At 44.4% G+C, this 26,530-nt stretch overlaps 2 protein-coding genes across 6 annotated transcripts in view; one reads left to right on the forward strand and one right to left on the reverse strand.

The window, feature by feature from the left end:
- The window catches only part of F9 (coagulation factor IX), a 155,886-nt gene that overhangs the window by 100,255 nt on the left and 29,101 nt on the right, over window positions 1–26,530 (reverse strand). The window lies entirely within an intron of this gene.
- The window catches only part of MCF2 (MCF.2 cell line derived transforming sequence), a 96,178-nt gene that overhangs the window by 58,108 nt on the left and 11,540 nt on the right, over window positions 1–26,530 (forward strand). For all 5 annotated transcript variants that reach the window (XR_009555976.1, XM_060249873.1, XM_060249875.1 and 2 more), the window contains 10 exons: window positions 1,891–1,979; window positions 3,758–3,846; window positions 4,622–4,688; window positions 6,531–6,646; window positions 6,763–6,832; window positions 8,543–8,635; window positions 10,628–10,720; window positions 12,932–13,057; window positions 13,589–13,810; window positions 18,693–18,785. Coding sequence is in view for 4 of the 5 variants with exons in the window: in XM_060249873.1 (XP_060105856.1) it covers window positions 1,891–1,979; window positions 3,758–3,846; window positions 4,622–4,688; window positions 6,531–6,646; window positions 6,763–6,832; window positions 8,543–8,635; window positions 10,628–10,720; window positions 12,932–13,057; window positions 13,589–13,810; window positions 18,693–18,785 (1,058 nt within the window). In the remaining variant the exon portion in view is untranslated. The remainder of the gene's footprint in view (window positions 1–1,890; window positions 1,980–3,757; window positions 3,847–4,621; window positions 4,689–6,530; window positions 6,647–6,762; window positions 6,833–8,542; window positions 8,636–10,627; window positions 10,721–12,931; window positions 13,058–13,588; window positions 13,811–18,692; window positions 18,786–26,530) is intronic.

Consider the following 26,530-nt stretch of genomic DNA (forward strand, 5'->3'; position numbering starts at 1 on the left):
CATACCCCTGTTCTTTCAACTTAACAACCCAGTTTTGTTTTAGCTTTTGCCTTCCATGAAGCAAACCCAATGATTCTTTATTTTCACACTGTTCTCCATTTCTTCATACTAAATTTATAAATTCATGCATGTCAGTGGCATATAAATAACATTAGCAGCATAACAGAAATAGGCAGGACTAAAAGCTTCAAAATACAGTATGAGAACAAAAAAGAAATACAAAAAACCATCCATACATCTTTAAAACAGTGGACAGTTGGCAGTTTCTGTGCCCTGGTTAGGTATTCTTCCTGGAAAGCTGGCTATCCTGTTTGGATTATGTACAGACCTATGGACAGTGGGGGGCAGGTGGAAGGATGAGGATGCATTTTACCCTCCCCATTTTGCCTGCCTTAGCTTTGACCCCAGCGAAAATCCAGATGATGGCATAATATCCAAATTTGTTCATTTCTGACATGCAGAGGTTTCACCTGCAGGACTGATCCCAAATCCATGCATGTGGTATCTACACAGGAACATACGTTAAGACTTCTGGATCAAAGCAGGTGTCCATTTAGACCAGCATCCAGTTTCCCACATTGGCCACTTAGGTGCCTCTGGAAGGTCCATAAGCAGGGCGCAGAGGCCAGCTGTCTTTATCGTCACCGCCTTGGAACTGGTAATTGGAGAGGTGCTATCTCTAAATATGCACATTTCCCTTGGATCCATCAGCAGCTATCTTCTATGAATCTGTCTGTTCTCCTTTTAAAGGCCATCTCCATATCACACTGCAAGGAGTTGTGCATTGGATGCCTACCTGTGTTTGTAGGCCAGGCAAGCACACTCCAGAAGAAGGGACAAGTAGTCTTTGGTTTTTGGAGATGCAATACGTATTGAAGATCATAGGACTGATATCTGTAACCTTCTGTGTCCCCTCCCATGCCTTCCATTTTTTCACTCACTATATGACATAGGCAGGGCTTTTTTGGTAGAAAAAGCCCAGCAGGAACTCATTTGCATATTAGGCCATGCCCCCTGGCATCACAGTTGTTTCACACAGGGCTTTTTGTGGGAAAAGCTCAGCAGGAACTCATTTGTGTATTAGGTCACACTCCCTGACACCAAGCTAGCCGGAACTGCGTTCTTGTGCATTCCTACTCATAAAAAGCCCTGGACATAGGATTGGATCCAGGCAGCTGTTTTGCTCAGTCTCACCCAGTTCTTCTCCTTCCTACAGCCCCCATTCCGCTTGGTTTTCAGGTCTCTTGATCATTGGCTTTTTTGTGATCAAAGGAGACCCCCCCCACACACACACACAAACACACTGTTTCACAAGCAGAAAAGCTGGTTGGATCCAGCCTGTAACTCTTAAGTGGTTAGAGTGTACTGCCAATGGGGCAATGATGTGATGAAGAAACTTAGCAGTCCCGTCCAAAGATGGTACTCAAAGAACATTGCAGTTGACTTCTGAGGTTTTGCATAGTGAGTGCCATTGCCAACTAGCCAGTATCAAAGCTACAGTTCTCTTTATATCACATCATGTGGTGGGATTTCCTGGTAGGTTATTAGAGCTGCACAATTGTTTTCCCCCACCACCACCTATTTTGTTATTTTCGTTTATGGTATTACTAGCTTGGAGGAATAATCTTTTGCTCCTGACTGGCATTTATTTGTATGCTCCTTTTCTGTTACTATTAATACATTTCCTTCATAACAATTTTACTCTCTTTTTAATGTTTTGTCATTTTTTAAAAAATGCATGTATTTTGCCTCCAGCCATAGCTTATTGGAATGTAACTCCGTTTAAAGAAAGGGTGGCTTGAAGGGATTGAACATCAGTTTGTTTGTGGGCCTTGAATTTTGCAGAATATAATGTGGCCAATTGTTGTTTTTTCCCCTTTAATGTTCAAGGTGTGGATTTTAATTCCAGTTTGAAATTTTCATTTGATATCTCCCTTCCTGGGAAGAAAACATCAAGAAAGTCACAAAACTCTCGCAAGGTAGGTAGAGAAAGCACAAAATGATTTGCATAATATATTCTGCCAGTCTTCTCATAGACCTCCTAATCTACTAGATTGATGAATAGTCCCAGAAAACAAAACATTGCAAGTGGGTAAGTGACAGCCGCTTGCTATTTTATTATTATTATTATGGTGCCATTTTGCAGTCAAGGGCAGGTGAGAGGGCTGCCAGGCAAAGTTTCTCTGGCTGCTTATTGTTAAAATGTCGGGCATCTCCTGTTGGGGAGAACTGGCTCACCACCTCCTTAGTACCACTGCTTTTAAAACCTGGCCTTTGGTTTCAGAAGAGTTCCTGTTTTATTTTTGTTTTAATTTCATTGTTTTAAAAAAATGATTTGGAAGGTTGACCCTTATGTCCCAGGGAGAATCACATAGGAGGAAATTACCTGATTCATTGTTCACATTCATTAAAACCTTATGTTCATTTATATTTGCATTGTTTCGTAATAGCAGTGTACTGGAGGTGCACAGTCTACCAGTGCAGCAGAATGAATAGTAAAATAGGTTTGGTCACTTCCCTCCATGTGAAAAATCCTTACAAATAACAAATGAGTGTATGAGGGGAAAAAAATCTACCCTTTTATTTATTTATTTAGTACATTTATAGCCCACCCTTTCCCGTGAAGGGCTCAGGGCAGATTCCAACAAGCTAAAACATTAAAACCAACAATAAAACATCAAAATAGTTAAAACAATTAAACCAATACATTTTGTGTTATGTGCTAGTTTTCCATTTCCAGGGTATTATTGATGAAGGAATGATTTGAAACCTGTAATCCCTTACCTACAGTCTAAAATGGCACAGTCCATTCTGTTCACCACCTAATGGAGCATGGTATGATATGTAGCAGAATGAGGTGGTAGAACTCAGAGTTGGTAGAGTAGTCTGTACTACTTGTGTCCTCAGGAGGGGGATTACAACATTCAAAGTTTCCATGTATCTCCTGTAAGTGGTATACTAACACCACATATAATCTTGCTTAACATAAGAGCCACATAGAATAAATACCAGATGTTTGAGAGCCACAAGACATGAACATCAGAAGTTTGAGGGGAGGGAGGGAGGGAGGGATGGGGAGGGGAAGTTGGAAAGAAAGCAACTTTAACTTTAAAAGCATTCTCCAAGTCAGCCAACAGTGCAGGGGGGCTTCAAAAGCCTCACAACATGTGTGAAAGAGCCACATGTGACTCCCAAACCACAGTTTGGCCACCCCTGCTACAGCCTTTCTTCTTGATGTGCTATTTTTTTTCCAGGGAGTTTTTATTCAGGCAGCCATTAAAAATATAAGTGTTCCCACCTCCCATTTGAAATTGTGTAGCCCATTCTAGAAAAAAAATATTCCCCTGCCTTTTTATACAGCATTTGTAGCCCAGACCTGACTAGCCTTTGAATTAGTAGGGTTTTCACCTCTGAAGCTAAAGCCTTAGAAAGCTGGGACTTGGGGACAGTTCTCAGTGGCATATAATACCATAGAGTCCACCTTCCAAAGCAGCCATTTGCTCCAGAGAAATAGATCTCTGTAGTTGGGAGATTAGTTGAAATCCAGAAAACTGCCAAACTGGCAAACTGCCAAATTGGCAAACTGAGCAGTTAGCCTAATCATGTAGCCTTTTGATGAACAAAGCATCGTTTTGTTGCTCTAGAAATCTGTGCTTTTAAAACAAATATCTGATTAGCTAGTTAACCAGTTTTAAAAGCACTTTCCCCATATTTTAGAAAATTAATTGTTATGCCTGCTTTTTACTTTTACCTTCAGATTGAAGTAATGCACGATTATCAAGAAAAAAGGAATTCCTTGCAGTACTTTATTTCAGAAAGTGAAGACAGTTTAGACATACTGAAAAGGTAAGTGCCTTTTCAAATACTTGTCATGAATCAGTTTACTTAGGGGTGCCAGGTCCCCTCGTCGCTCTGGCAGGGGGATTGGGGGGGAGCATTCAGGTGGCGGGAGAGGATGTTGCGGGATGTGCCAACATCATCCAGAAGTGAAGTCATCGTGTTGGTGACACTAAGGGCGACACTTGGGTTTTTGGACAAAACTCTATGGTAAATTTGCCCTCAAACCATAGAGTTTTGCCCAAAAAGCAGAGCATACCCATGTAATGTCCCCAATATGTTGACATCACGTCTGGATGATGTCATCACATTGGGGATGCCGCATGGCTACATCTCTGTCTAGGGATGAGATTTCCCCCACTAGCGAGCTGGTCCAGGGGATCCCCTGCTCAGACCTCGAGATTGGCCACCCCGGTTTGCTTACTTACTACAAAAACTCCTGTTTAGAAATAGGGTCTGGGTTTCTCTCTTTGAAAGTAACTTCTGAATCTTCCGGGTATTACCCACTTGGTTTTCAGCTTACCTTTTATTAATTTTAGTACATTTATATAGTACATTTGCTTCAAGGCATCATGCATGGGAGGAGGGGGATTCTTAGGGTCTCCTTTCTGGATCCAGACCTGCTCAGCTTCCACCCCCTAGGACTGCTTTTTTAAAAAAATTGAGAGCACAAATACTGGGAAACTTTGTTTACTAACGTTCTTAGGAAACTGAATTCTGTGGCCCAATATTTGTATTCTGCTGTTTTTCTTCCAGCCTTGATCTATTTTCCCCCTTTTTTTAGCCATGTGATAAATGAGCTTATAGAAACTGAACGGGTGTACGTAGAGGAATTGTTTACTGTCTTGATGGTGAGTGTGTTTCTTGCTGGTGTTCCCTTTGTTGCCTTTAGGAGGTCTGTCTTATTTCTGTGCCACTCATAGTGTCCAACATTACTTGGATTTAGCATGATGCTGACAATCACTCCTTTCAAGAGCAGATTTGATATATTTGTCTCTTTACATTGTTATCCCATCCTTATTCCACATTTCAGCCTGTCTAAGAGGTAGAGGTGAGCCAAAATAACTAGGTTCCCATTCTGAGATCTTTTTGCTGCACATCTACAGGAGGGAGGTGAGACTGTTTGACAAGGTGATACTTATTTATAATCAGCTTTTCTCCTCAGTGGGGACCCAAAGATCATTCTCATCTCCTTTTGTAGAAGGGTCACAATCTCCCTGCTGCCATATTGCACTGTCTCAGCTCCCACTTTTTTTTCTTGGATGATCTAAACTTGTGTTTTGATTTTGCTTTGTGATAAAATATTGTGTGATGAAAATCCGTGCAGCATTTTTAATTTGTGTATAATAATAGGACATTACAGTTGTAGTCCATATTCTATGAAACCGTTTATTGATACTTTATGTACACACTTTCCCAACAGTAATTCAATAGGCATTTAAGGGATTTGCAGAGATTTATAGCCTGTTCTGTATAAAAATGTCCAGGATCCTTAGGAGATGTCCCTAAAATAAACTAGTGCAGAATAATTCAATTCAGGTGTGAACTATGTTTGTCTTATTTTGGAATGTTGAGTTTAACTATGATAATAGATATACGTTCTTTCCTCAGTATTAGAATATGTGTTATAGAATTTTACAATTTAAAGTTTTAAGATCTGTGTTGTATAATGACATATGTATAGTTACTAAAACCGCAGATACAAAACAAGCATATTGGAGAGAGTGTCATCATTTTTTTCTTGCTCTGGCTTTCTGGTTGCAGGGGATTTTTATCAGAGGGGAAGCATTCCAAAATATAATTCTCTACTTCTTGTAATATGAAGTGGGGCCATTCATTCTACTATCTCAGGCCTCTGTCACCTCATACCCCCCCTACATATGCAAACCCACCCTAATTTTCCTGTAGGGCTTAATGAGAAATGGGAATTTTTAAGCATCAGAAATTACATGGAAGGGAGCCAGTCATTCCGAGGCAGAGTCTGGGGAAAGCATTGCTCTCCATTGGCCTATGTGCTTCCTACCAGTAAAAAGCTCATTGATTTCTGATATTTGATATCACAAAGATTTTGCTTTATAAACAGATGTTTTGGCCTCTCTAGCCCTCATGAGAGTATTGCTAATTGCCTCCCCCTTTCTGAACAAGTTGCCTGGTGTTGTGCTTTCTGTTGAGATGTGTGAACAAGACAAGTGCACCTTGGGGAATTGTCCATGGCAACAGAGTTCTTCAGAATTAACACAGAGAACTGGAGCAAACATTACTGTTGCCCTGGGGATACTGCTGAAAATGGTTTTCTCTGGTGGGTCATCCACAGCCCTATCATGTAGCCGTCCTTAGGGACTGGAGCTAGAGCCATCTTTGGCTCTGTCTTTCATGGAGGCAAAATTAACTTTTGTGGGGAGCAGGACCTGTACAGAAGATTCAAAGTCATACCACATCCTCCTCTAGGATATTCCTTTGGGCCCCTCCCTGTTCTCTTTTCAAAGGCTGCTAGAAACTTTCCCTTCTGGTGATTTAGATTTGCTTTGTAGATATTTTAAGCTTTGTTAATCTTCCTCTGGCTTTAGTTTTTGAAAACTGTTTTGTGAGTTCTCTTGTTCAAATGTGTTATAAAAGCATTTTGATGTGTATTAATGACTAAGGTTCTTGTGACTGCCACGAGAATGTGACGATGTGTTTTTCGTTGTCGGCAGGGCTATCGGGCAGAGATGGATAACCCAGCAATGGTTTTTCTCTTGCCCCCTGTCTTGAGAAACAGAAAAGATGTTCTGTTTGGAAATATGCCTGAGATCTATGACTTCCACAACAGGTAGTGTCCAGCAGTATCTACCCTTGGGGGGGGGCGTGTCTTTCTAGCCTGAAGAGCAGCAAACTGTAAAAGAAAACTATTCATTTTTTCATGTCTTCCTCCTCCTCTTATTACAGAATTTTCCTGCACAACCTGGAGAGTTGTCTTGAATCCCCAGAAAGAGTAGGATACTGTTTTTTGGAAAGGGTGAGTAGGCATTTTTCCTGGTTAAGATCATGGCCTTGTGGCTCCAGGTTGTCCTGGTTAAGGAATGGTGAAAGTTGCAAGGGCACTTCAAAAATTATTCATTTATGATTCATTATTATAATAACTGTGCAGTTAGAAATTATAGAGCTTATCTCTTTTGTGGGTGTGTGTCCCTGCAGCAGGAAACCATTCAGGTATAGGAGAAGTGCTATTGGAAAGATATTGAAACACCTTCAAAGAAACAAAGTACCCATTTGTGGAGAGATTATCCATTACATCTCTATATGCTCAGGGCTGCATTTTTCCCAGTTGGCTTCTCTTGAGGGCACGTGATTCTGATATTCTTCTGCATTATAAGACTAGAAGAAAAGTGTGGCTGGATCAGGCCAGTGGTCTATCTAATCCAATATCCTGTTTCATACAATGGTCAGCCAGTTACCCTGGAGGGCCAACGGCATGGAGGCCAAGGCCCTCTCCTGATGTTGCCTTCTAGCTCTGGGTTACAGATGTTTACTGCCTCTGAATGTTCCCTTTAGTCACCATGTTTCTTTAGCCTTTCCTCATAGGAAAGGTGCTCCAACCCTGTAATCGTCTTTGTTGCAGTCTTCTGTACTTTTTCCACATCTGTACTTTTCCCACCAGAATTGCATACAGCATTCCAAATGAGACCCTGCTATAGATCTATACAGGGATGTTACAGTATTGGCCATTTTATTTTAATAATCTCCAATGTAGAGTTTTCCTCTTTCACTGCAGCCACACACTGAATTGGCATTTTCACTAAGCTATCCACTATGACTGCAGACTTCCCTCCATTTATTTCTTTTCTCAGCTTCCCATCATTTAACGACTTTTTAATCCATAATGGACCCATTCTTTAATCCCATGACCACTCAATTTACTCATGAATCTTTGGCGAGGTACCTTGTCAAAAGTCTTCTGAAAGTCTAGCTATATAATATCAATGGGATCACCTTTATCTACAAGCTTGTTAACTTAGACTTAATAAAGCTTGTGAGGCAAAACTTCCCTTTGCAGAATTGATGCTAATTTTCTTTTAGCAGGTTTTGGCCTTCTGTGTGCTTAATAATTCAATCTTTAATAAGAATCTCTACTAATGTAGTGATATGTTCTTTTTTCCCATGCCTCATGGTTAGCTTACACTTACTTTACCAGACCTTGTGTTCCCTTTTGTTCACCCTTTTCAAATTTTTAAAGGAACTCTTTTTGCCTTTTATGGCTTCCTCAATTGGAATTGTTAACCACACTGGCATCCTTGTAGATTGGGCTGTCTCTTTCCTAACCCAGGGAATGCATTCTATCTTGGGTTCAAGTAGTGTGGTTATACGTGGCTTCCAAACATCCTGGAGGGATTTGACTTGCTTCATTTTCCCTTTCAGCTCCCTTTCAACTAGTCCCCTAATTTTTGTAAGTTCCCTCTTTTGAAATCAAATGTGACTGGTTTTGGACTTTGGGGGCAACTTTTCATCGACATGAATGCTGAACGTAATAGCATCGTAGTACCAGCTGCTGCCAATTGGTGCAATTAAGGTGAGGAGAGACAAGGACCAATTGATGTGATTGGATCTTTCCATCACTAATGATGCAGCAGGATTAGTCAGTCTCAGAGGAGGCTGTCTGTTGTATCACTACATGTTTGACTTATGCTTGTATTATTGGAACTGGGGGCTTATTTCTTTTTGCATGCAGAGGGAAGACTTTCAGATGTACGAGAAATATTGTCAGAATAAACCGCGATCAGAATCTCTGTGGAGGCAGTGTGCAGAAAGCCTCTTTTTCCAGGTATGTCGCTTGTGAGGATAGCCCAGGTAGTGCCATGCTAGCCTGGTCTCATCAGATTTTCAAAACTAAGCAGGCTAATATTGGGATTACCAAGAAACACCAGGGTTGTGACCCAGAGGCAGGCAATGGCAAACCACCTCTGAATGTCTTTTGCCATAAATCAGCTGTGACCTGACAGCGCATACAAAAAAAAAAAAAAAGCTTGGGAGAATGAGGAGGATTTAACTCTTTCCCATGCACTGTTTTTGTGCCGGAGTCACCTTCCCAAAGCAGCCCTGGAGGAATAAAATGAGACCACTGTTCAAATCTTGACTGTGTACGGACTCATTTGGACTGCTGGCAGCAGCATGGGGGCTTGTCTGCTTTTGCTGTCCAGTTGGTCCATTTGACAGATGGCATTTTAGATCAGCCCTGCCTGCTGCAGGTCTGCATGTTCTGAATGAATATGTTTATGAAGGGCTCACAGCACTCCCTGGCCAATTAGAGACCAATGAGCCTGCTGTCCATATCAGGGAAGCTGTATTTTTTATTTTTTTATTTATAACGGTCAGAGACCAGCAAACAATTCATAAAAGTCCATTTCATAACCAATAAAAGGTGATATAAATATACAATAATTATTATACACTAAAATATGATACCACCTAAAATGTACATAAAATACGAATACAGACTTTAAGACACTGACACTGAAGATGTAAAATTAGTGTTAAAACCGAGGATAAACTAAAAACCCTGTCTAGACCTCTTTGTTTCTTCCCTTAATAAATAAATTGTTTATTCACTGCCTAAGCCAGCATTTAAACCAGTAAAATCATACAAAATTAAAACAGGAAAGCTGTATGCAGCCCAGTTACAACAAATAAATCTCCGAAGTTGGTCCTCCAGAGTTGGGCCAGATCCTTCCAGGCCTTGAACAAATTGGATTTTAAAAGGGTTAATCTGTGTTACAAGGGAGCCCCATAGCACAGAGTGGTAAAGTTGCAGTACTGCAGTCCAAACTCTCTGCTCATGATCTGAGTTCGATCCCAGTGGAAGCTGGGTTCAGGTAGCCAACTCAAGGTTGACTCAGCCTTCCATTCTTCCGAGGTTCGTAAAATGAGCACCCAGCTTGCTGGGGGGAAAGTGTAGATGACTGGGGAAGGCAATGGCAAACCACCCGTAAAAAGTCTGGTGTGAAAACGTCATGATTCAACATCACCCCAGAGTCAGAAATGACTGGTGCTTGCACAGGGGACTACCTTTACCTTTTTAATCTATGTTACATCATGCATATGTGCTCTCTTGCTGATAAATATTCATCATATCATAAGGAAAAAATTGTGTACTGCTTTTACGGACCTTAGAGCAGCCTTTGACAACATCTCATGCACAAGGCTTTGGATCAAACTAAACCAGCTGAGAATTTCTGAACAATTATTTTATCTGATTGTCTCTTGACATACTTCAACTACTATGAAAATAAGATGTCCAACAACTAGTTGCCTCTCAAACCCAGTCTCTGTCACAAAAAGTGTTCAACAGGGTTGTTTTTTTTGGCACCAATTTGTTTAATCTGTATTTATATGAACTTCCAAATAAATTACAAGCTAATCATTTTCATGCTCCTAGCCTGGCTATGCATCCCATTCCAGTATTACTTTATAGAGATGATGCAGCTTTTCTCTCTCACTCTTTTGGCACTGGAACTGGAATATGTTTGAACCATACTGAATATTGAAATACCGAATCAGTATTTGAATTTGAATAGAGTGTAGCTTCACGACCGCTGTCTGATTTTTAACAATATGTATATTTATAACAAATGTTAGATTTTAATTATTTCTTATGAAATGTTAATTTTAAAGTGTAATTTATTTTTTTGTTAGTTTTATATATGTTGTAAGCCGCCCTGAGCCACTCGGTGGGAAGGGCGGGATATAAATCCCAGATAAATAAATAAATAAAAATAAATACCTGGTACATGGTGTTCAAGGTCCTGTTGTGTTGCAGGAATGCCAAAGAAAACTGGAACACAAACTTGGCTTGGATTCCTACTTGCTCAAACCAGTGCAGCGGTTGACAAAGTACCAGTTGCTTCTGAAGGTACTGATTCTGTCATCTGATATTCTGTATGAGGCAGCTTCATACCCCCGAATGGACTGTTTGCACTATGGTGAGGGAAATACAGTGTGTTGGGAGGATGTTGGGTAACCAGCAGCAGTGAAGAAGGAGAATTTGCTCAGGAAGGCTGTTCAGAAAGAAATGATTAAATGCTTCCTCTTCCCTCCTCCTCCTTGGCTGAAAGTGTGCAGAAGTCCACATTTTTTGTATTTTTTAAAAGTGCGTGAACATCCCTCTATAACAGTTTGGCTCAATCAGTTGTGGGCAAATGTGCTCACATGCATTATTGTTGTTGTTGTTGCTATTATTTCAGCTTAATGAATCACCCCATCTTGGCTAATGCCGGGCTCTGGGCAATGTACAACAAAGGATTAAAAATACATACATTTTGATCAATAAAACCAGTTGCATTAAAAACAAATTACAGATCCCGATGGTATCTCATTAAAGTTCTTCTTCTTCTTCTCCTTCTTCTCCTCCTTCTCCTTCTCCTCCTCCTCCTCTTCCTCCTTCTTCTCTTTCTCCTTCTCCTTCTCCTTCTCTTTCTCTTTCTCTTTCTCTTTCTCCTTCTCTTTCTCCTTCTCTTTCTCCTTCTCTTTCTCCTTCTCTTTCTCCTTCTCTTTCTCCTTCTCTTTCTCCTTCTCTTTCTCTTTCTCCTTCTCTTTCTCCTTCTCTTTCTCCTTCTCTTTCTCCTTCTCTTTCTCCTTCTCTTTCTCCTTCTCTTTCTCTTTCTCCTTCTCTTTCTCCTTCTCTTTCTCCTTCTCTTTCTCTTTCTCTTTCTTTTTCTTCTCCCCCCCCCCTTAGGGCAGAGGAGAGAGGTGCCAACTCAGCAACTGTCACTGTCCTTATAAAAAGGCTTGGCTGGACATCTCTGCCACACAGGCCCTGCAAAACTGTAAAAAAGATCTCATAGGGCCCTGGTGTCTTCCAGCAGGGTGTTCCACCAAGTCAGGGCCAGGACTGAAAAGGTTCTGGCCCTCATTGAGGGCAGGCTGACCTCTTTGCATGTGCATACACTCACTCTCTCTGCTGCTCTACCAGTTGCATCTTTACTTCTTGCTTGCCATTCAGTGTGACATCTGAATTGGCACACTCTGGTGTTTGTGCTCTTCCTTCCCCCCAAGCCAGAATGGAAGACCAAAGTTTGAACTGGATTTCTAGTTCAATACCTGCTGTGGCTTGCTCCAAATGGTGGTGATGTTTGGCTGAACTCAATTTTGAATAGGCTCTTGCTGTTTGGCAAGAGTTTCCCCCGCTATTCTGTCTCTGATGTTATGGAATGATCAACAAGTTGACAGTCCTTGATACTTAGGACTGGTTCATATACACATTCTTGTTACTCGACAGCTTGCGTGCTTTAATGGATTGAATGTCTCAGACAGTATTTTAGTATCCTGAGTGGTTTTTTTTCTAGTGTACTCATATCATGCTTTCAGCTGCTTTCATTGATTAATTTGCACTTGACTCTCAGGTGCCTGATTATTGTGTATGATGAGTAGCCACTGAATGCATGAAAGTGCTTCATATGAAGTGATAGAAGGAAGTGTTTTGTCTCCTCTGTTGTGTCCTCGGGAGAGCATTGCACTCCTTAGACAGAAATCTGCTGGTGATCCCTGGCCCCAAAGACATCTGATTGTCCTCAAGTCAGGGCCAGGGCCTTTTTGGTCCTGGCCCCAACCTAGTGGAACTCTCTGCCAAACACCATCCAGGCCTCATGGGATCTGATGCAATTCTTTAGGGCAGAGATGTTCCACCAGACCTTTGGTAGCTCCATCTTGGTTGGCATCCTCATCTGTTATTTACATCTACCTTGCCCTCTTCTCCCTTGCCCATGAATTAGCCAGCAGTTGGAATTGGGACTATCTACTTCCCACCAATGGTTGGAATGTGTTATTAATGTTTTAACTGGTTTTACCTTGTTCCTGTTTTATGGATATTGTACATCACTCAGAACCCTGCTGTGATAGGAACTAGGCACTTCATAAATATAAATAATAATAATAATAATAATAATAATAATAATAGGATGTCACCTTGGTGATGAGATGCCTTTGCATTGCATTGGTGTTCACATGTACAAACCCATTGCTCAACATTATGTTCAGCAGGTGGTGAGTGTGTACATGTGCACCAGCCCAAAGTATCAGCTGCATTTGTGAATCAGCCTTTAATGTAAAAACTCTTGATTTGCAGGAACTGCTAAAATACAGTACAAGTTGTGAAGGCGTTCAAGAACTCCAAGAGGCTTTGGTTGCAATGCTGGATCTGCTGAAATCTGTCAATGACTCCATGCATCAGATTTCAATAACTGGCTATGATGTAGGTAGCTACTGGAAGCTGGGGGTAAACACCATATCTGGAAAATGAAACACACCCTGATGTGTTGGGGGTGGGGGAGCACAAGTTCTGCAAACAGCTGTTAGCAATGCTAACTAAAGGGGACCTCCTCGATCAAACCCCTGAGGCCTATATTTTAGAAGCATGTAAGGGGAGGCCTCGATACCCTAATTTCCCAGAGGCATCTAACTGTCCACTCCACTCTGGGAAGTCAAATGCTGAGTGCAATGGAGTTTTGCCATAATGCAGCAGGACAGTTCTTACAACCTGATTGACAGTTGTGCATGCAGGGCCTGATCCAGGGACGGAGAGAGTATCAGTGGAATGGTTGCCCTCATGGAGACCTTTCAAAAGTATCCTTATGAGAATTGGGGGGTTTTCCCTCCGCTTTTTTTGAGAGAAGCTCAGCAAAGTGTATATTTTCCCATCTCATATTACCTTCACAACCAGCTTGTGTTTTGTTTTCTGTGCTGCAATTTCTATTGCTTTTATTGTTGTGTGTGTGACCCACAGGGAGACCTCAGTGAACTGGGGAAAGTACTGATGCAAGGGTCTTTCAGTGTGTGGACAGGGCATCGGAAGGGTCCGACGAAAATGAAGGACTTGGCCAGGTTCAAACCAATGCAAAGGCATCTCTTTCTGTATGAGAAGGCCCTGGTGTTCTGCAAGAAGAGAGAGGACCACGGCGATGGATATGAGAAAAGCTCCTCATATAGTTTTAAGCACTTTCTGAAAGTAAGGAAAGTTTTGAAGTTCAATATTTCCATTTGAATTGAAATCATAGAACAAACTCTAGCAAAGAGCAATAGCTGTATATAATGGCCACTTCACGGATTTAAATAGTAGGCGAATTCTTCAAATGTAAGTCCTCCAGCTTCTAAGTATCTGCTGCTTGAAGACTATTTAACATCAGTAGGGAACTCTCAGTCACAGCCAATCCACTTTTGAAGGTTGCTTTGAGAAGAGAGGGGAAACAGGGGAAACGGCTAATTTAGTCCCTGCATGCAGCTTCAGTCATGAGAACTAGAATCTTGCTGTGTATGGGCATTTATTATTTATTTATTTAATCCATGTATACCCCAGCTTTCTCCCTAGTGGGCACCCAAAGCAGCTTGCATCATTCTTCTCTCCTCCATAATCTGCACAACTCACTCTGTGATAGGCAATACTCCATCTAAGCTGAGGAGTCTTGTGAGCGAAAATTCTACTCTGTGAGCTACTGGCATTAAAGTTGTGAGCTACTGCATCATTTAGTTTGCTCTGGGGCCATTTTTCCTGAGCTAAAACAAAAATATGTGAGCTGGAGCTAGCGCACACTGATTCAGCTTAGAGGTTTCACTGGTGGTAAATTAGGCGTAAAATGTATGAGTGGCTCAAGGTCACTGTGACAGAGTGCAGATTCAAGCTGAACCTGGGTCTTCAAGATCCTAATATGACGCTCCTGACCACTACACCACACTGGCTCTCACTTCCGTATACAGTTGAGAGACTAGAAGACTTGTAAAAATGCAGTATAACCTGCACTAAAAATGTTAGGGAGGGAGGAATTAGTGGATGACAAAAGCCATGTTGTTCATGTTGCATGTCACAATTATTCTGAAGACCAGTCAGTTCCTTATTCTTTCAAGATCAACCCTAGACTTACTCATCTAGTGCAGACTTCTCTTTAAGAATCCTAGTATTCAGTATTTAGGGACTTTTCTTCCCCAAGGGAAAGTATCTAATTACAGGAGGAAGGTGGGGATAGCAGGCCGTTCAGTAAAACAGTTCCTCACTTGGCTGAACTAAGCCTTAGTTTCCCCACTGAGTGTTCTGCAAACCTTCAGCATTTTTTTTTAAGACCACAGCATTGTGGTTTCATGAGGGCCCTCAGGGTATGCTTCACGCTTGCCATGATGCTATATCCCACTTTCCAGCTGTTCCTTGCCATAACTTAGTCATCTCTTGTGATGAAGGGTTTTGTTTGCATAAATGCTGGCCTTGAACACTGAATTAAGTTTCTGGGGATGTCTGGCCTTTGTTTGATGGTGGATACTATTCAGAAGAACACCCCCCCCCAATCTCCCTTTGATCTCAAAAGTGGAATATTTTGTTGATGTATAATTCAGAACAAAAACCTGTTGGGGAGGGGTTACATGAGAGCTGCTGTCAGTTCACTCTGCTAGTTTTTGAAAAACAAACACTCTTTCCCTGTGAAACAAGATGGTGATGTCCGGCCCGTAGCTAGAGGGTTTCAGGTGATTGGAGGAGCCATTTATTTATTTACTAAGGAAAGTGTTGGTTTTAACTTTCATTTTAGGTCCAAGGCATTCTGTGGGTCTTACTACTGTGTGAACATTCTACCCTACAGCTTCTCTGTTTGCAAATTTTTAACATGTTAGTATTGATGTTATTGTTCAGTAAAGGCAGCCAAATCAAACCTGCCTTGCTGTGTCAGACCTGAGAATCTGGTTAAAAAAATGTTGTTCTGAAGCAACAGAACCAAGTTACACACTTAAGCATAATAATTAGGGGACCCATAAAAAATGTGCCCCACTAAATGAAAATCCTGGCTTTGGGCCCCACCAAATGAAAAAACCTGGTTACAGGCCTGGTGATGCTCATCATCTGAGGCAGGATTCAGGTGTCAGAGCCAGCTGCTTATGCAGCTATGGGGAGGGAGATGGCAAAGGGCATTTCTTGGATGCCCAGACCAGCAAGCTTGACTCTGGAGCTTTTATACATGTTTGATATTATCACCAGATTCATTGTAAGCCAGTAAGTGCAAGTAAGCTTTCTTGGTTGGTATCCTGGTATTTGTCCAGTCCTCCTGGGGCGGGGGGGGGGGGGAGGCAGCATGGAGACTGATTTTTTTGCTTGACATTCAAGTCCCATCTTAGCCAGCCTCACCATACATGTTGAGGAAAAGAAATCTTTGTTGGTAGGTAGTGACCCATGAGCCTTCTTAATCAGAATGATGATTTGGTATTTATTTAAAATTATATCTATCTGCCTGCCTTTCTCCTGAACATCTCAGAACTCCTAGAGAGCAATAAGAAAGTCATGGCAGATCTAATATAGGTTCCTTTAAAATGCCAGCAGGAAGACCACTCAGGAATCTGACAGCAATTTATTTCACCTTAAAATGTATTTCACCATAGGCTTTAATGAGTCAGAGCTTAGATATATAGGAGGGTCACATCCATTGGTTCTGGTTAAATAACCAGCAGAAATGAGGAGTGTTACAAAGAGAGGCTAGTGTAAAACCACATCTAATCTAAAGAGCAGTCAGTTTACCCAGAGTGGGTGTAAGGGATGCCCAGTCAACAACAGCAAAGTAGAATAATCAGATCTAACAAATGAGGTGAGATAATGGCATAAATTTCCTCTTTCCCTCTTTCTGACAACCCCCTCCTCACCTTTCCACTTATCAATCAGCCTACCTCTTATCTGCTCCCTGTCTTCAGCTATATTTATGATTTATTTGCTTCATATATATCCAATTTTTCTCCAGTATGGGGAGCCAAAACAGCTTAAATCACTTTCTTCCTCCATTTTATCCTCACAACAACTCTTTGAGGTAAAGTTAAGCTGAGAATGAATAACGGGCCCAAGGTCATCCTTTGAGCTTCCCTGGCTGAGTGGAGATGCAAACCTGACTCTCTCAGATCCTAATTTCAACCTCTAACAGCTACACTGAACTGAGTTTTGCAGGATGCTTTCTGTTCAGGGCTTTTTAAAAAGAAAAAGCCCAGCAGGAACTCCTTTGCATATTAGGCCACACACCTTGACACCAAGCCAGCCAGAACAGCATTCCTACGCGTTCCCCAAGTTAGTAGGAAAATGTTTGTAGTCTGTACATGGCCCCAATCCATAGATTTAAGTATTTGCAGGCTTGACCATGTTGACAATTAATTGATGGTGCTGCAGGGAGGGTGATGATGAGAATTAAATATATTGGTGATGAGAATTAAATATATTGGTGATGAGGGGAGGGAGGGCTCAGTGCTAGAGCATCTTTGAATGCAGAAGATCTCAGTTTCAGTCCTGAGCATCTCTGCCTGCTAGCTGGGATCCTTCAAGTGTTGGGGGAAATCTTTATCTGCCCATGACCCTAAAGAGGCAGAGTAGGTAGTCTCAAGTTGACAGCTTCCAATGTGAGATGCAGGGACTCTAGTAGCAAAGAAAGGCAGGGATTTGCTGCCTTCCATGCTTTCCATTTTGCCCCAGTATCTCCTCAGTCAGTCCTTCTGCAATCGCATCATGTATTTGCACCCATTATTTCAGTTTTAAGTTAGCTGAAACATGGAAGGTCTTTTATTTGTTTAACCAAGAGAATGGTGCACTTAACACTACCCTGGGTGGTTCCTTAACAAATTGCTTGGTTCCTACAGTTCAACTGGTTTTCCACATTCAGTGGAAAATGTTAAGGCTGGCCTTCATGCCATTTGTTTGCCCTGCAGCACCTGGCAGATTGTGGGGGTGGGGTGGGGGACTGCTGAAGCTAAATTTACAAATTGTATCCTGAGGCTGTCTGCATCACTGCTGATATTCCTGCCAAAAAAAGAAGGAATTATCCAGGTAACCTGACTTGTATAATGCCAGAAGGTAGTCTTGTGTGTACACAGAGGGTACAGAATGTTCTATTAGAGAAGAAGACTGCAAGCCATAAATTGAACATCTATTTGCAAATGCATCCTTCATATTCTTAGGAGGGCTGCTTGATTTGAGGTTCTGTCTCCTTCCTCAAATCCTTGGAGGCACACTGCAGCATTTAGCATCAGCCGTTGGAAGCCTGTTCTGACTCTCACATGCACAATACATTCCACCAGAATTGCCCCAGTTAACAACCAAACTGCTGCATTCGGTAACTTCTGTGTACTCTTCCATGGCAGTTCCACATAGAAGGTATTACAAGTTAAGTTTCAATTTCTAACTAAGACATGAGTTGCCATTCCTGTCTAAGAAAGGGTATCATAGCCAAAAGAGCTGAAGTTGGTATTTGATGCTTCCTACAGCCAGGCTCCTTTTCTGAGCAAAAAAAGCAATGTTATATATCACCAATGAAAAGTGGCTGTTACAAAGTTCTGTTCCTTAGCAAAATGCCACCACAGCCAGCCCCTGTTCATTTACAGTCAAGAAGCAGGGTTGATGGCAGCTCCCCCATAGAGGCCTGAGACTTTGGGTCCTCCTTGTAAATACAGCACTGCCCCTACTTCTCTTCAAAGTCTTTATGACCATTGGTCTAATTTTGCCAAAGCTAACAGTGATATCCTTTACCATCACTAAATTTTAAGCCAGTGTTTGATGTTTGGTCATTCCCACCCCCCAGTAGCTCAGATAAAATGACAAAGGTCTCATCCATATGCTGCTGGAAATGCCTGGCTGCTGTTTTCCTTTGCCACTCTGGTAAGGCATGAAAGGAAGATTTGGAGAATGCATAGAAGCCACCTTCTGCAGGCTGAGTGTTTTGAGCAAAGCTGCTGGTGCAAAAGGGGAGTCCTTTTTTCCAAACAAGATTCTATGCAAAATAATTTCAGGAAGGATGATCTGCAGAGCAGAGAGTTTATAATCAAAGTCCCTTCCTTCCTCCCTCCCTTTTTCTTTCTTGTCTCATTTCTGTGTTTTGTGGTTTTAGATGAATGCTGTTGGAATCACTGAAAATGTGAAAGGAGACCATCGGAAGTTTGAAATCTGGTACAGCGGACGGGAGGAAGTATATGTTGTACAGGTAAGTTAATATCTAAATTGCATTTAAACACCGAAATACATTGGATCAGACTCTTAAACACTTCTAGTAGAGAGTATAGGGCTTGAGTGAGATGCCTTGCAGGATATGCATGATGTCCTATTGCATGCATGCATAGGCACATACATACCCAACTCTTCATTGAGCTATTATGCACTGCCCCTTATCACGGAGTCTTCGGCTGTTCCACACTCACCTTGGTCCGGGGCAAACTTCTGTTTCCGCGTGGAGCAAGCTGGCGATTTCGCACCAGTTGCTTTGTGCCGCCATTTTGCGCAGGGCAAACCCGCAAATTGCCGCACCGCAGTGTAAACCTGAAAAACAGGTTTACACTGCAGCGGAGCAAATTGCAGGTTTGCCCCGTGCAAAATGGCGGCGCGGGGCAACAGGTGCGAAATTGCCTGCTTGCTCCATGCAGAAATGGAAGCCTGCCCTGGACCAAGGTGAGTGTGGAATCAGCCTTCATTTGCCTTGCCTTAGCTAATGTGCATTGGTAATTGTATCCCCAGATGCATCTACTTGCTTTTAAAAACAAGGGCATGTAGTGGCTATCGTGATGTCTTGTGATAGCAAGTTCCATAATTTATCTAAAAACGAAAAATGGTGGTTTTTTTAAAATCAAAGTGACAGGTGACTTCAGCAGAGATAAATGGCTGAATGGAGTAGTTCACTGCCTCTTCTTGAGAAGCATTCAGACAGTTTTGCAGTTTGCTTGCCCAGCAGTCACTGGCAAAACCATTTATGCAAGAACAAGTCTTAAAGGCTGCACTGCTTCCCGTTCTGCATTGCTATTGATAGTCATGCCAGAAAAGGATTGAGAAACATCAGGGTTGCCCTGGTAGCACTTGTCCATGGCATATTCCATTTCAGCTGTGGCTGCATTTTGGCACACTTAGCCCAATTGATTTACACATCCCAATCAAAGCCATGGCTTTGACAAAATTAACCCTAGTCCCCAAACTAATAAATCTTCTTCGTGGTCTCTGTGCATCACACTGATGGGATATAGGCGCCCGCGCCGATCACGATCGGTATTCTTGAAAGCTGCGGATTTCCGCGCCCCAGGCCCAGTGCGCATGCGCAGAAGCCCCACCGCGCATGCCCACTGGGACCGGAGCGGACATCCCGCCAGTTCTCTTCTGACCGCCGCTTGGATCAGTCGATCATTCGCTACGGTCGGTAGATATCTTTCTTGTTAGTTGCGATTGAGATTTAGAGACTTTATTCTATATTTTTCTTGATTTTTGGGTGAGAGGGAAGGCGGAAAGGCTCGTCTAGAAATTTTTTCTTCAATAATTTTTTTCCCTTTCCCGCGTTTTTCCCCTCCCCCTCCTTTTTCCCCCTTGCATGGAAAAGCGTTGGGGATTTTTCAAGAGGTGTGCAAAGTGCGGGAGCAAAATCGCCCCTCCTGACGGACACGCTCTTTGCCTCCTCTGTTTGGGCGAGTCCCATAGACCGGACACGTGCGCACACTGCGCAAAGTTTTCGCGGCAGACCAAAAAGAACCGGGCGGCCCGACTAGCAGCAGCGCTAATGGAGCGTGCGTTGTCTCCCAAGAAAACGCCGACGGCAAGCCACAAGCTGTCGACGTCGGAGTCGGTCGATACCGACAGAACTCCTACTGACGCCGATCGCCCCACTAAACTGGGCTCGGCATCTAAGTCGGCCTCCTCCACTCCTGCAAAAAGGCCAAGGGAGGAGAAGGGAGTGCAGCCGGAAGCGAAGAGGAAGAAGAAGGCGGACAAACTCAAACATTGACCTGGTGCATCTTCCTCTCCCACCTCGCCATCGGAATTGGCAGCGACGGTACCACCACTAAAGCTCTTCGCTTCGCCTCGCCACCGACTAAGCCCTCCGATGCTGGCTTCCATGTCAACCCAGATCGCCATATCGTCTGACTCCGATCGGGATCTGGAGCTAACACAACGCTCGGGAACGGAGGACAGTCCACCCGACATCCACACAGTTGAGGAAACCCTTCGATCCCGGGCCCCTGTTCGAGATCGATCAGTCACCCCTCGCCAAGACTGCTCCCTCAGCCCGCCTAGAGGACGCTCGTCCACACCTCGGCATCGATCCAGGAGCCTCAGGCACGATCGCTCCAGGAGTTTGCAGAGAGATCGATCCAAGAGCCCTCGCCGTTGGCGCCGATCTCGAGAATCGGAGAATGAGAGGTCCCCGCGCAAAGACCGCTCTCCTCTCCGGAAACAACCACCGCCACCGATACCCTGGGACCAGCGTCAGTGGCAGTACCTGTACGGACCGTACCCGATGCCCTCCATGTTTCCCTGGTTTCCACCAAGACAGCTGGAGTGGGACCAGCATTCGGAAGCTTCATGCAGGTCGAGAACATCCTATCGGCCTCCGAAACGTAGCGCGTCAGCATCGAAGCCACCAGATGCTGAGTCCCCGCATAAGAAAAAGGTCTCCCCACGCTCCCGGGGCGTGGAACAGGCAACCCCAGAGTTCTTGAAGGCTCCAGAAACCCCAAGACTTACATCAGAGCACACTGAATCGGTGGAAGGCTCTCCTAGATCGGAGGAAGGCTCGATCCAGGATGAACAGGGGATCTCCTCATCCCCAGAGGATCCATCGCCCTCTCACAAAGTAGTTGAGGACCAACCCATTTCCCCATCCGAAGACCTTAAGTCTTACGGGGACCTTGTGAAACGGATGGCCCAGATCTTGTCGTTACCGACAGTACAACCCCAACCTATGGTCACAGACAAAGTCTTCGATATTGTCCAAATGGACACCTCTACTGCTATCGCCCTGCCATTAACAACAGTTATGCTGCACACAGCTAAATCATCTTGGGATAAGCCAGCTTCGACCCCCATATCCTCACGCAGGCTGGACCATGTGTACCGCGTCCATGAGTCTACAGCTGAATTCTTGTTTAACCATCCCAAACCGAATTCAGTTGTAGTAGCCTCATCATCTAAGGCTCGGAAGACACATGCTTCTCCCCCGGATAAAGAGGGAAAGAAGCTAGACATTTTGGGCAGACGCTTCTATTCAGCGGGCTCACTCGGAGTCAAAGTCGCAAACTACGCAGCCTGTATGGGAAGATATCAATATTCCCTATGGGACCAACTATCGAGTATCTTGCCGGGCCTTCCTGAACAGGCTAAGAATGCCATCAAAAAAATCCAGAAGGAGGCAAAACAGCAACTCAACTCCGCCAAGCACTCAGGTGATATTGGGGCTAAAACGATCACCTCTGCCATCACACTGAGACGCCACTCCTGGTTAAGGTCGACTGCTTTGCAGCCAGATACACAGTCATACCTTGAAGACCTCCCCTTTGACGGTAATGGCTTGTTTAGTTCCAACACGGACTCCGTGTTACAAGAAATGGACAAGAGTATCCAAACATCTTGAAACTTAGGGGTACCCGTCTTCTCCAGGTCTCAGACCAGGCGACCCTGTAACAAACCTTGGAACAAGAAGCCGTTCACCAAACAAACCACAAAACAGCAGTGGAAGCCAATGAGCACAACATCTTTCTCCAAGCCTCCATACAACTCTAAATCAAAATATTCTCCTGCCTCTTCCCAGTCCTCCAGACAGAAGGGAAACAGGCAACCCAAGCAGGGACTTTGATTGCCTTTTCCCCTGCTCCTCTTCCCCCCCCCCTCGGTTTTGGACCATACCAGGCTTTTCCATCATTTCCAGGCATGGGCCAGAATCACCACGGACAAATGGGTTTTATCGATAATCCGGCTGGGTTATCAAATAGAGTTCCAACAAAGTCCTACAGTCCCCACAGTCATTCACACTGCAACATCTCCCACACTGCAAGAGGAGGTGCAATCACTCCTCCAAAAGAATGCAATAGAACCAGTCCCGACAGATCAGAAGGGACAAGGTTTCTACTCCCGATACTTCACAATTCCCAAGAGAGATGGGGGTCTTCGTCCCATTATGGATCTACAGGGCCTAAATCTCTTCATTCCGCACCAAAAATTCAGGATGACCTCCCTGCCAAACATCCTTCCTCTTCTCAACCGAGGAGACTGGATGGCCACATTGGACCTGCAGGACGCCTACTTTCATATCACCATACACCCAGCGCACAGGGAGTTCCTCAGGTTCACTATCGGAAAAACTCACTATCAGTACAAAGCGCTGCCATTTGGTCTCTCCACGGCACCAAGAGTCTTTACAAAGACCATGGTAGTAGTAGCAGCTCATCTGAGACTTCAGGGAATCACAGTGTTCCCATATATAGACGATTGGCTCTTGATAGCAGAATCGGAATCTCTCCTGCTACAACACATCGACACCACCTTAGCCCTTCTAAGGGAACTGGGACTGCAGGTCAACAGGAAGAAGTCCTCCCTTCAACCCTCACAGAGGGTACAGTTCATAGGAGCCATCCTGGATTCACGAGTCTGCAGGGCATTTCTACCAGCCAAGAGAGCAGAGGACATCGTTTCCCTAGTACAGTTCTTCCTTCACAACCCAATGGTCATGGCACTACAGATCCAGCACCTTTTGGGCTTAATGGCATCCACCACAGCGGTCCTACTGTTTGCCAGGTTCCACGTGCGAATACTACAGCTGTGGTTTCTCAAGACATTCAGATGCCACTCGGACCTCCCGTCTTGCAGATTAACCATCCCACAACCAGTCCTGTCCTCCCTGCACTGGTGGCAAGAGAAAGAGAATCTCCTTCAAGGAGCCCCATTCCACAGACAAACCCCGACTTTATCCATCACATCAGACACGTCCCTATGGGGTTGGGGAGCGCATGTAAGGGGCTTGTGTGTGGGAGGTCGGTGGCCTCAATACCACATAAACTTTCTGGAGTTATTGGCAATCCATCACACCATACTCTCTTTCCGCCCATTGATTGCGGGCAAGACGGTAGCGATCCTGACGGACAACACAACCGCATTAGCCTACATAAACAGGCAGGGGGGCACAGTGTCAAGGAAACTGTGTCTGTTAGCACTGAGAGTATGGGAAATCTGCAAGGAAACGAACACAACTCTAATAGCTACCCACCTCCCAGGCACTCTGAATGCCTGCGCGGACTATCTCAGTCGAGGGGGCGCCTCGCTCCACGAGTGGGAGCTCAACTGGAAGTTTCTCCAACCGGTGTTCCAGAAATGGGGCATACCAGAGGTGGATGTCTTCGCCACTCGCAGCAGCTCGAAATGCAAGGAATTCTGTTGCAGGGGAGGAGTAGATCCCCTGTCATTGGGGGACGGTCTGCTACTTCCATGGTCGCACAGACACGTGTACCTGTTTCCACCAATTCCACTAATCACCAGAGTGGTCCACAAAATTTACAAAGAGCACCCCAGAGGGATCCTCATTACCCCATGGTGGCCCAGACAGCAATGGTTCTCCCCACATGGGATCTTCCATCAGTTTCCCATGGCTCCGGACCTTCTACTGTCCCACCAAGGGCAAATGATCCACCACGACGTACCGCACCTGAAGCTAACGGCATGGAGGCTGGTGTGAGAGCTCTGTCGGCAAGGGCGTTACACGTTATCCTCAATAGTAGGAAACCATCCACTAGGAAGTCTTACGAATATAAATGGTTGAGATTCGCCCAATTCACCTCAGAGGCCACGGTGGAGCCCAAAACAGTGGGCCTCCCAATAATTTTGGACTTCCTGCTTTCCCTGCTGGATAAGGGCTTAGCGGTGTCTTCGATACGGATGTATTTAGCAGCCATCTCAGCCAGCCATTCACAACTCGGTGGTTGTTCGGTTTTTACACACCTTGATACTAAAAGATTCCTGAGAGGTCTTATGAGGCTTTATCCATCAACACGGCACCCGGCCCCCATGTGGGATCTGCCGGGGGTTTTGCAAGCCTTAGCGGGCAAGCCTTTCGAACCTATGGCAACCTGTTCCCTTCAGTTGCTGTCATGGAAGACAGCCTTTTTGGTCGCTATCACCTCAGCTTGGAGGGTAGGTGAACTGGCAGCACTACGCTGTGATGACCCATACCTGAGATTTAGCACCGAAGGAGTTTGGCTCCGTCCAGATGTTACTTTCCTCCCGAAGGTGATCTCCTCATTCCATCTGAACTCGGAAATATACCTGCCTGTGTATTTCCCCAATCCACACACAGAAGTGGAATGAAAACTTCACGCCCTGGGTGTCAAGCGAGCACTCTCGTTCTACCTACATCGGGTAAGACCGGGTCGTAAGGACCCAAGACTTTTTGTTCCGTATGCTCCAGCTTCACAGGGCATTAGAGTTTCACCCCAGCGAATCTCCAAATGGATTACGGAGACTATAAGGCTGTGCTATCTGTTAACTATCTTCCGGGACCTATTAGAGCTCACTCAACTAGGGCCATGGCTACCTCTGCGGCTTTCATGAAAGGGGTGCCACTAAGAGACATTTGCGAAGCTGCCACGTGGTCCTCACCGCATACCTTTGTGAGACATTATGCATTGGACCTTCGGTGGCACAGACGTTCGTCAGTGGGCCGTGCTGTTCTTCAGGAGCTTCCCTGCTGATGGACCGTTGCACCCTCCTCCAGGTAGGATTTTGGCTTGTTGGTCTCCCATCAGTGTGATGCACAGAGACCACGAAGAAGATAAACAGGTTTCCTACCTGTAACTGATGATCTTCGAGTGGTCATCTGTGCAGTCACACTACCCGCCCTCCTTCCCCTCCGCTGCCGGTCCATCTTGGAAGGGCTTACGCAGCGGTCAGAAGGAACTGGCAGGATGTCCACTCCGGTCCCAGTGGGCATGCGCGGCGGGGCTTCTGCACATGCGCACTAGGCCTGGGGCGTGGAAATCCGCAGCTTTCAAGAATACCAGTCGTGATCGGCGCGGGCGCCTATATCCCATCAGTGTGACTGCACAGATGACCACCCGAAGATCATCAGTTACAGGTAGGAAACCTGTTTTTTTTACTGTGGGAATATTCATGACTTTAATGAGCGATCACTCATCTGTCTCCCAAGCTGTGCCATATGTTCATTGTTGACTTCAAGCTCAAGGATTTCAAGTTGCTTGAGAAGAGCGTGGCACATCTTTACTGTCAGGCCTTTGGACCAAGAGCAGATGGGGATGTTGGAGGCAGGCAAGTGCAAATCAAGCTGGACAAATACATTAGCAGAAAGCCAGAAGCCTGAGGGTGCAGTGGGAGAACTAGGTCTTCATTGCTGTTAGATGGCCATCTGACAGCAATGAAAATTCTGTGAATTTAGGGGGAGGTATTTGTGAGTTTCCTGCATTGTGCAGGGGGTTGGACTTGATGACCCTGGAGGCCCCTTCCAACTCTATGATTCTATAATACTAGGTGGGCTCCCTTAGCAATGAGCTAGCCAAGCGAAGGTGAAATCAGCAGACCTATGAGTCTCCATTTCCTTCAGTAGCACCTGTTTATCCTCCAGCATCAGTAGACTTCCCAGACCAAGAGGATCATGGACAGCTATTTATTTTGTAGTAATGAATGGTTCACAGTCTAATAAAACAAATCAGTGCCACACAAAACAGCCATCCATAGCAACTACTTTGACCCCTGCAGACAAAGCAGCTACTTTAAAAGCTGTCTTGCAGCATCTCTTGAATTCTAACAAGGAAGCTGATTATCTGTTACCAAGAAAGCTTTATGTAGCTGGAATGGCTTTAGTGCCCACCCTAGAGGCACAGGGAGCCAGTGGTTGATCCACAGAGCTTCCAGGCTGATTCCCGTGGAGCCTGCCACTTCATTTCAGGTATATGTATGTTCCACTAAACACTA

This window comes from Heteronotia binoei, chromosome 11, assembly GCF_032191835.1.
Source record: "Heteronotia binoei isolate CCM8104 ecotype False Entrance Well chromosome 11, APGP_CSIRO_Hbin_v1, whole genome shotgun sequence".
Taxonomy (NCBI): domain Eukaryota; kingdom Metazoa; phylum Chordata; class Lepidosauria; order Squamata; family Gekkonidae; genus Heteronotia; species Heteronotia binoei.